Source organism: Pavona decussata, unplaced genomic scaffold, assembly GCF_977016875.1.
Source record: "Pavona decussata unplaced genomic scaffold, jaPavDecu1.1 SCAFFOLD_115, whole genome shotgun sequence".
In the NCBI taxonomy this organism is placed as follows: domain Eukaryota; kingdom Metazoa; phylum Cnidaria; class Anthozoa; order Scleractinia; family Agariciidae; genus Pavona; species Pavona decussata.
In genome coordinates this window covers 350001-360382 of record NW_028145529.1, presented here as the reverse complement: position 1 = coordinate 360382, position 10382 = coordinate 350001, and the positions used below count along the sequence as shown (strand labels likewise).

Here is a 10382-nt window from a genome sequence, read left to right as displayed (position 1 = left end):
TTTTAAAACTTTATAACTACCTTGTCATCTTAACCATAATGAATCCTTCGTGCTCTCCTGAAAATCATTATAAAAATACTAAATGAATAAATCCCCGAACTTTCGTTTCAATCCTCCTTTGGACTTTTTCTCTTGCTTGTACAAAGTGGTCATTTGGCAAACATGCTTGACACTAATAGTGCCTTTCAGACCTGAACTGCGTACGAGAATCGTACTTCATACCGATCTCATTCTCGGAATTAATAATCCTTGTTTTCACCTGCCACTGACCAGCAGAGACACTGGAAACAAGATTGGCGAGACACGTGACCGTTTAAGCTCAGACGTTTTTGTGTCAGCAAATGAAACCTTACGGAGAGTTTCTCGGTTGTTTTCTTTGGCGCGTTCTGAGCCCTCGTTGAATAAGCTGGTTGCCTGTCTAGCTTCTGTGCTTTTCCTGTCGAACTTCTGTCTAGCTCTGTAAGAACGCGCGGATTGTGAAGTCGTTTTTGGACTTGTACTCATAAATTCCCGCTTCGCGTCTTAGCTGAAACTCCTATCCACCTTTCTGAAATGTTTCCAATCCTCGAGATTCCTTCATCCCTGCGTGTTGTATAAATTATGCAGGTGTTATTATTATGCATGACCATGTAACGCACGTGTGACAACTCCTCGTTGTCTGTGGTTCTCAGAAACCGAAAGGTCAAATCAGTTGTGATAGATATGTCATTTTTTTAGGGCGCTGTCTACGATTCTTATTCCACGAAAAATGCATTCTTTTCAGACCAGGAAATGATTTTGTGGCAAGTTATAGGTCTAATAACCGTTGTTTACAGCCTGGAACCTTCAGGTAGGCATGTGTTATCGGTTTTTGAGAGGCAAATAAGGGAGATTTCATAGTGGATTCAGTAACATAAATATTGATTTCTACGCACAGTAAGATCGTAATCCACTTCACACAACTCATATCAAAACAAATACTAGATTGCTTTTTTTCTTACTTCTTTCTGGTCCGCATATCTTCTTACAGTGATTAACAATGAGAATGTTCAAATAACCACACGAGCAATAACTCGAGCGGTTTCTCTCTGGCAATTCTTTTAACATTTACGAAGTCGTTCGCGTCTCAAGCATTTCCCCACTACACGAAATACAAGAGATACGAACGACTTCGTACATGATAAAAGACTCGCCAAAAAGAAACCTCTGCTAGCAGGGTCAGTGAATGGCTGATTACCAGTGTTGGAGTTTGAGATCGTTGATTGCACAAAATCAACTTTTTAGTAGTTATTTGTCAAGCGATTTTATAAGCTGTTAATGATACCGTGAGATAACAGCAATCTGACAGATACCGGAAATTCTCGTGATTGTTACGAGCATCGATTACAAACCTTATTGTCAGCGCTAATGATATTCTGATTACGAAATGTCAGTAAGTTGTAAGATTACAAAGTGTCCTCAGTCGTTTCATCAAAAGAATAGAAAGACAAACAGACACAAAGCTTTCCTTAACGAAAACGTTTACTAAAAATTGACAATCAAACCTTTAACTTTTTTTGTAAGGTCGATTACCAGTATAGACTGTGTGCATGGCGGCCATGTTGGAGGACTAAAACAATAGAAGATATTTGCATAAAAAAAGGATATATTTCCCAAAGGAAAATCATTGTATTGTTTCGGGCCTCGAACATGGCCGTCGTGCACACACTCTTTACTCTTTTTTTTATAAGAATATTGTTTTTCGGGCCAAGCTGAATATTCTAATTTTTCTGCCGATGTCAGGCTGAAAACGGTCTTGTGAATATTCTTAGATTATAGCGTATCACATTTTCGTTTTAGAGGGTATTGGGATATCAATTACAAGTGTTCTGTATCGAACTGTCATTAGCATCGAGCATTTGGCTTGTGCAGGTTTTTATCGTTTTATTGGCTAGTTTTGCCGTTTAGAAAGAAATAATTTTATAGCTTAGTTAAAACATATAATTGTATTGTATTTCCAAATCTTCAACACACACAATTGTATTCTTTTCAAAATGTCAGCCTCGGGTTTATCAGCTTAAAATTTCGCAAATTTCAGCCTTGATATTCTTATAAAAGAAATTCTTATATATAAAAAAAGAGAGTGTAGCGCTTGGGCATCAGTTCGACAAAGTCTGCAGCGTCATGCGCTAGTAATAATCTTCGATATGACCTCAAGTTTTCTCTTCGCATTGAATTGTTTAATCTGTCAATGGGAGCGTAATTTCTTCGCCGTGAGCTCTCCGATTTCCACAAGTTATATTTTCGATTTAATAACTGCTTCCTAAAGGTTTGTATTCTTTCTGAAAACGGCAATTTAGAGTCTTAAACTCATGCCTGTGGCCGCCATTTTGAAAGAAAGTGGCGATCGCGGTAACACTGTAGGGACGAGTCCAAGGGACGAATCGGTCCCCTCCCTCATGATTTGTCAGTCTTTGCTGAAAACAATAGGAACAAAAATATCCCCTCTAGGGGAGAAGAGGGCTTAACAATATTTAATTCAGGTTCAATTAATTTATTCATTCACATTTGTGACTACGATGAAAAAGAAACGCGACCGAATTTTTAACGCAGTCGGCCCAGGCCTTTCGCGTAATATGCTCTGCAAAATGTGCTACGACCTTGAAAGTTTATTCGAAGCATGAGGCAAGTTCGAGTCCGAGTCAAGTTCGAGTCGGAAATAAGTGTTATTTTCCGTATTTTTCTTCTTTTAACGTCTTCTGGTTGTGTTCTCGTTAACATAATGATGTCCTTTTAGTAAACAAAAAGAACTCTCTGGTTTGCAACATTTTTGCACATATAACCGATCGCCATTACGGCTGGGATTCGCTGCTGCTGTGTTCATGCATTTTCTTAGAAGATTAACACCTGTATTTGCATACAGCACCTGCAGCAGAGATCTGAGAAAACGAATAGTGAAGTAGTATTACCTACAGCTTAAGCACCATCATAGAATACAACCTATACCCTTCACGGGCAAAATGTTGACGGCCATTTTTTTTCGTTCACAAGACATGGTGAAAAGCTTAAGTCACCAACAATACTGGACAAACCCTTTCAAGGAATCATAGATAGCGAGAATGAATAAGGAGTGGGGTTCAAATTTCACCCAAAAACTGCTACCAACAATGACTCTTGCGATCGCCTCGACAGGAAAATATTTCGTTCATGTTTAATGTTTCGAACAGCAGTTGACACATTATTATGAAAAAAAGAATCCGAATCAAAGATATCAAGACAAAAGCGAAACAAAAGAAAAAAAATAAAAGAAACGAACCTAACTCGAACTTAACTCGATCAACCAGTAAACTCCGACCTTGAGGACCATCAGGTTTGATGCCTAATTAATGCAGTAGCTGACGAAAATGGAATTATTTAAAAGTAACTACAGTCGAACTTCCCATAAACGGACACCCTTGGGACCAGAAAAAGTATCCGCTTAAGAGAGGTGTCGGCATATAGGAGGTGAAAAATGTAGTGTTTGTATGTAGCTGAGAACATGACCAAGTGTCCACTTTGGAGAGGTGTCCGCTTATGGGAAGTTAAAAATGTAGTGTTTGTATGTAGCTGAGAACATGACCAAGTGTCCACTTTGGAGAGGTGTCCGCTTATGGGAAGTTAAAAATGTAGTGTTTGTACGTAGCTGAGAACATGACCAAGTGTCCGCTTACGAGAGCTAGGAGTCCGCCTACGGGAGGTATCCGTTAGCGGAGATTTGACTGTACGTTTAGACGGCTTAAGAAGCCGAGTCTTAAACTAACAGTGATACTATTTGAGAGCTCCTGCAAACCCTTGACGACTGCTTTTGAATCTTATCGTTAATTGACAGCCATTCGCTGGCCAGCTGGGACGTACGGTTTACCCAAACCTGCATCCGGGTGTCCTTCGGCAGATGGGTTTATTTGGAGGGAGGGATGGAGACTTCAAGACACAAATTCTCACTGGGATCATAACAAAGGAAACAACTCGAGGTCAGCTGAATTCCATCTTGATGGAAAAGTAGACAAGATTATCGTCAAAAGATCGTTTTGTATTAAAGGTGGTACAGATGATGACGGACAAAGACCAGCCTGGCCACCAGGTTAGCTATTTGCAACGTTTATTTTAACTCCTTCATTGTCTAGTTTAAAATATTAAATGTCCCCACTTTCCTTTCTTTCTGGACTCACCAGATATCCCTGATGTATGTTGGGAGAACAAAAACTATTCGTGTCGCTTCTCTCTAGATGCTGTGCGATTGCACAGCACAGAAATAAAAAATCTTCGACGATGGCGGGACTTCATGATTTGCTAAACCATTGCTCTACCGACTGAGTTACAAGACCAGACAGGAGCACGTTGTGGGTGATTCTGGTGGTAATTGCGTCAATGTGAATGGGAAGGGTACAATGAATGCTGTGCTGCTGAATGTCAGTACTAGCATTGATGACAGACATGATGGATCAGAGAATTAACTCTGCAGTGCATCTTCAAGTATTTTGTTATTAGGTTTAACGCTCAGTATCAACATACAATGTAGGGTCAGTTATTCTCTGATCCATCAAAAAAGTGAGCTTTACTTTTACCACGCATTATGTCTTTACCAGTCTTTTAGTAGTTAACAGAATCGAACATGGCTTTGCAGGAAAATACTGCATTTACAGAAGAAGCGTGTATTGCCCTGAAGGATTGACATCAGGATATGTCTTCTGGAGCGATGGCGCCCTCGAATCATGGAGTTCGAGTGATAAAGATGGAAGACTTCCTGATGGCAGATATGATCGGTTCACAGAGATCAAGTTTTGTTGCAGAACAGATGGAGACAAAAACGACCCTATCCTCCTCCCCTCTAAGTCGCCATTTTTCCTGTTAGCTTACAATTCCTCAAAGTGTCAGATGGTCAAGTGGGCGATAGCGAGGGTGGAGTGGATATATTATCATACAAGTGACTGGAACAGTGGCGATCAAAGTGGAGGGGCATACCCTTACAATGCTGGAAAGATGCGCCTCACCATTTATTACTGTTACTACCAAGGTGAGGCAAACTTTTCGTCTGGGCGAGCAGTCTGTCATAATCATATTTATAAGGTGAATAGTTGAGTGGAATTTCCACAACAAATTCGAGTTGACGATACGAATGCAAACTCTTCCCAGGAGAAAGAAACCCCCTCTTCAGCACCATTAAACCGACTTAATGAAAAACCTCAAATTTATCTGACAGTTACGGAAAGTTACGAAATTACAGGAACAACTTAGTTACCAATTTATCATTTCAACTCGCAAATTGTCCTGATGCGCAATAACAACTGTTGCTCATACTCTTGGTATGAAAATCAAAGAAGTAAATAATTTTAGGAAAAGTCCGAAATATCATTAAATTCACCTCTTTAATTAACGAGTTCGTTTTGATTATTTTGTAGGTTGTAAAGAAAACCTTACCGCAGAAAGTGGCACTTTCCGGTCACCAAATTATCCGAAAAAGTACCCGGATGGACAGTACTACTCCTGGAGGATCACGGTTAATGAAGAGCATAAAAAATCACTTAATATTCACGACCTTTGATTTGCAAAGCGAGCAGAACACAGACGAGTTATATGTGTATGATGGAGAAAATGCGGAAGGGGAGGTATCGGGAGTGTTCTATGCATAGGGAGGTCACCCTCCCCCAAGGGAAGGAATATACTCCTCGTCAAATTCAATGTTTTTAATATTTAAATCAGACAAGAGTGATTCCTACACCGGCTTCAGTGCCTCGTACTATGCTTTTGATGATTCGTGTAAGTATTTTTAACTTCTGAAGTCTTGATCGATGTTGTTGTGGTTTTTCAAATGTTTGAATGCCGTGTTGTACCTGAATTTGCTTGTTGTAGCCGGTTGCTTCGCATCAATGATCGGCTGTTAGGCTGCAAAATGTAATAATCGTCACAAAATGTAATACTAACGCAAAATGTAATAACATTGACGCAAAAGGTAATAAAGTATTCAACGCAAAATGTAGGAACTTTTCTGACGCATAATGTAATAATACAAAATGTAATAACTAACGAATGAGGTGAATGGTATTGCCGGGGGTTTCGTTATTATCGAGGTGTCTCCAAGGCGGAAGTTGGCCGTAATAACACCCATCCAATATCTTCAAAATTATATAGGAACGCAACAATAACCTTTATTCGTTGATACTTTAGCATTCGCTTATAAAATACTTCAAACAAACTCAAGTCGAGTTAACAAGGATATCCTGTTCATGAACTTTAGGGCGGAAGATTACGAGGGGCGTTTTGCACCGATATAACTACCGCCAAACCTCTTTATTACGGACACCAAGGGGACAGAAATAAGTGTCCGTATTGAAGATGTGTCCGTTTTAGAGAAGTAGGCTTTTTATATGGATTTCGGTCACTCTGGGACCAAGTCAACTGCCTCTTATAGAGAGGTGTCCGTATTATAGAGGTGTCTGTAAGAGGACGTTCCACTGTACCCGATTCTGATCTACAAATTTTTTAAACTGAGTCTCTATTCCTATTATGCATTTTTTTTTATCCAAAAGGGATTGTTTTGAATAAGCGTGGCACCACAAAAGTCACATTTTTAAGCGCCACAATGAGTTGATACGGTAAAAGAACATCAGTCCCCCGATCTGATCTGAATTGAATTGAATTTAAGAGTTGAGAATAAAACCTGTACACCTGTTATTCAATTTGTGTATAGTTAAACCTACATTGAATCATGGTACTGATTTCAAAATACCATTCACCCCATTCGTGAGTTATTACATTTTGCATTATCACATTATGCGTCAGAAAAAGTTCTTACATTTTGCGTTGAATACTTTTTTACATTTTGCGTCGATGTTATTACATTTTGCGTTGGTATTACATGTTGCGGCGTAACAATCGTCGCATTTGAGTTATGCTATAAACCCTTATTCCAAAATGGCTACCATTTTAATATTCCTTTGCTTGGATTCAAATTAGTCTTTCTTGCCTCGTTCAAAAATTTTGTTTCGTCTTTTGCTAATACAGATGGACAGTACTGCACATGACCATAATACTTCATTTACATTAACTCGATAATAAATGGTAATGTGTGTGAGAAGGAACTTTGTAAGTTGGAGTTAGAGAAATGGTTTGACATATTATGACCAAGTGAAATTCTTTTCCCTCAAAATAGCCACCAGAGTCTCCACTACACTACAAATACCGGAAGTGACGACATCGTCTGCCGTTACCTCTTCGCCTTTAAAAAGCCAAGAAGTAATGCCAACTTCTGAAGTGACGTCATCTACTGTTAATGGTACGACTCCACGAACTCCGGAAGTGATATCCTCATGTACCAATTTTTCTACGACCTTACAAACGTCAGGACTGACGTCATCATCAACTGTTACTACTTCATGCATGATCTCACAAACTCCGGAACTGACGCCTTCATCTACTGTTACGACCCTTAAAATTCCGGAAGTGACGTCATCATCAACTGCTACAACAACTACCCCACAATAATCGGGACTGACGTTCTCATTAACTGTTACTACTACAACCTCACAAACTCTAGAGGTGACACCCTCATGTATTCCTAGCACTTTGGCCTCGAGGAATCTCGAGGGGCTGTCAAAGGAAGGTCAAAATTGATAAAAAGTTTATCATTGAGTTTACGTCCCAACCCTTACAAATGGTTCTTGAGGTTAAACGTTTGCCTGTTTCCGCTGACACATTGTATTAGTTCAATTAGTGCGTCTCTTAAACTGTAAAGTGATTAGACTGCGGGATCGAGGTTGTTATCGACTGATAATTTGTGGAAAGAGAGGCCGCGGCCCAGCATTAGGATAGCCCGGTGGTTTTTTTACCACTTCTCACTCGCCCACTCCGAAAGCCTTCTATCAATCGGTACAAAATATCCCGTAGACAATCAGACTGCGAGCTTGCCAATACTGTCACCCACTGGCCTTTTCTAATGTAAGTTAGTATAAATCTACTAGTGTTCTATCACGAATGCCGTTCTCTGATTGGCTACGCTACTCGCTATCTATTATGTGATAGATAGTGAGTAGCGGTTTTCAACAAAATGGCGTCCGCTTCGTCGCGTTTTCGAAGTGTCTGCGATGAGGATATAATTAATTTACTTGTTTAGTTTTGAACGACTAGTAGATTTATACTAAAACAATTAGATTATTCGCTCTCGATTTCTATGCATGATAGCTGATTCGGGCTGCGCCCTCATCAGCTATCACGCGATAGAAATCTCGAGCTCATAATCTAATTGTTAAATAGCATGATTCATCTCTTGATGACTGTGAAAAATATGAAATATGTGAACTGTGGATAAAAGATAAATAAAACTTAGAGCATCGCAGTCAGTTTTGCAGGCAACTTAAGCAGCTGCAGCATTTGAAATGTTTGATATTTCATGTGTTATGTATTCATCCTTCACGAACTCACAAACTTACCATCTCTCAACTGGTTGGATAACTCAGTTGGTATGGCACTGAACCTGTATCGCAGACGTCATGAGTTCGAGTCCCGTTCATTCCAGAATTTTTGCAGGCTTTTTCCTTCACAGCTGCTTAAGTTGCGTTCATTACTTCGATTGTCTTTCATTTATTCATTTTTTTTCTCTTAATTCCGTTAAAGATGTGGCAACCAGACAGACCAGAAATCCGTCTCTTTATCCTGTGGATTGTTTACTTGTTAATCTGTTCCAAAATCACTTAAATATGTAGCTTGCATTTTTTATTCTTATCTTGATTGTTTCGGTTGTGTACGATATCAATTTTTAGCTATTCATAGTTTTTGCTATCTTACATACTCTCTGCAGGCTTTAATGTGGTAGCTGAGATGGTTGCTGTGGTGTCAGTCGTTCTTATATCTGTCCTTATAACTGTATTCTTTTGCTGGAGAAGGTAAGGCACGTATCAAATAGATCTACAAATTTTATAATTTCAAGTTAAAGTTGCACCAACCAAGAAACTCAGATATAGGCTATTTCTTGACATGTCGTCAACCACAATTATAATTAAAGCAATATTAGAGACTCGACTCGTCCACTATTTCCAGCTCGAAGTGAAATTTACAGGTGTTGAGACTTTTTAAGAAGGGAAGAAAATCGGACAAAACGCTCAAAGCAGGGACCAAAACCGGTAATAAGCGCAACTTAGGTTCGATTATTAGCTGCTATTCTAGCTAGCTGCAAGCAAGGCTGGTGGGAGGCGAACGCTCTGGCCACTGTGCCATTGCTGCTCTGGAAGTGAACGTGAAGCTGATGTGGTAAAAACCACCCGTTTTATGTTAAAAGAGGCTGGACAATTCTATAAAAACACAGGTGCAGGCCCAAATGATGAATTATATTTGAGGTAAGGAGAAAATCAGCAAAACAAATCAATTAAGCGGAAAATTTAGTAGATCATCTTAAGTCATCCTTTAGATCCACCTGATGGAATACATTTGAATGTCGTTCAGTCTATTTGGATCTGGTTAATGAAGAATTCCTCTGCTGTTTGTCGGGGTACCCATTGAATCAGCTGCATCCGATGAAATATGTCGTTATGACAGGTAGGAATTGGCAGGAATTGTGGGAATCAAAACCCTGTTATATTTCCATTTTTAAAGCTTATTACATAGCATAGTATAGTAAGTTGAACACAAATGTTCAACTTACCATACTATGCTATGTATTAAGCTTTAAGCTTTTGAATTACATTCGTCACTGGTTAATTACAAAAGTGTATTCGTAGCTAAGGAAGCAAATTATTAGAGACAAGTGATTTATAACTGTGTTGTTGTTAAAGCGTGTTGCTCAATGTTGTGAGTTTATGTTAGAACATACCTCGGTGACGTGGGTGGGGATTGAGTTGTAATGATCTTTGTATCTGTATCAGTTTTACGCGTTGTTTTCTTTCATAGCTAGAATATAATCTTGAGTTGAGTTTAATGAGCCTTATTTGCATTTGCGAACACATTCTTCAACAGTGTAATAATCATGGAAGAAAGTGTCATTTTGAGGTGTTTTGGAAGAGATTTCCACCAGTCCGTTTCTTTGGGCATATCTGTTCCGAAACGCTTCAAAATGTCCCTAAGGTTCAGACAAACCAATTTATTTGGTTGTTAGATAGCTTGAAAACGTAAAAGTTACTTCCGAAATATGTTTCGTGTTTCAGTTGTAGATCTGTCTTGGAGATGGTGAACGGAGGATAATATTACAAGAGACTGTACGAAGTGATTGAAGAAAACGTTCAATGAAAACTATTTAAAATTGAATTCTCAGTCAGACTGCAAACATAACATCTTACAAACAAGGAAGTGCCTGCGATCCAACTGTTAGTGTTAGTGAAAAACTCTTTCCCACGAAGTTAAACAAAACTGATTCCACTTTCCCTTCAATGATTAGTATTCTTTTTCTCAAAAGTATC

The 10382-nt window shown here is 39.1% G+C and overlaps 2 protein-coding genes and 1 long non-coding RNA gene across 3 annotated transcripts in view; all 3 read left to right on the top strand.

Moving 5' to 3' along the window:
• The first annotated feature begins 684 nt into the window (after nucleotides 1-684).
• On the top strand, nucleotides 685-5539 carry LOC146469875 (uncharacterized). The gene is made up of 4 exons (XM_085122718.1): nucleotides 685-829; nucleotides 3827-4078; nucleotides 4622-5011; nucleotides 5397-5539. Exons 1-4 carry the CDS (start codon nucleotides 772-774, stop codon nucleotides 5537-5539), a joined length of 843 nt encoding a protein of 280 aa, XP_084978844.1. The 5' UTR covers nucleotides 685-771.
• Nucleotides 5540-5606: 67 nt separating this feature from the next.
• Nucleotides 5607-10382, top strand: part of LOC146469868 (uncharacterized) — a 68351-nt gene continuing 63575 nt past the window's right edge. The window contains exons 1-2 of the mRNA XM_085122694.1: nucleotides 5607-5754; nucleotides 7148-7270. Coding sequence (XP_084978820.1) covers nucleotides 5676-5754; nucleotides 7148-7270 — 202 coding nt within the window. The 5' untranslated portion in view covers nucleotides 5607-5675. The remainder of the gene's footprint in view (nucleotides 5755-7147; nucleotides 7271-10382) is intronic.
• The window catches only part of LOC146469874 (uncharacterized), a 3987-nt gene continuing 1066 nt past the window's right edge, over nucleotides 7462-10382 (top strand). The window contains exons 1-3 of the long non-coding RNA XR_014867127.1: nucleotides 7462-7597; nucleotides 8792-8876; nucleotides 10131-10382. The exon at nucleotides 10131-10382 is cut by the window's right edge and continues 1066 nt beyond it. This is a non-coding gene — a long non-coding RNA (uncharacterized LOC146469874). The remainder of the gene's footprint in view (nucleotides 7598-8791; nucleotides 8877-10130) is intronic.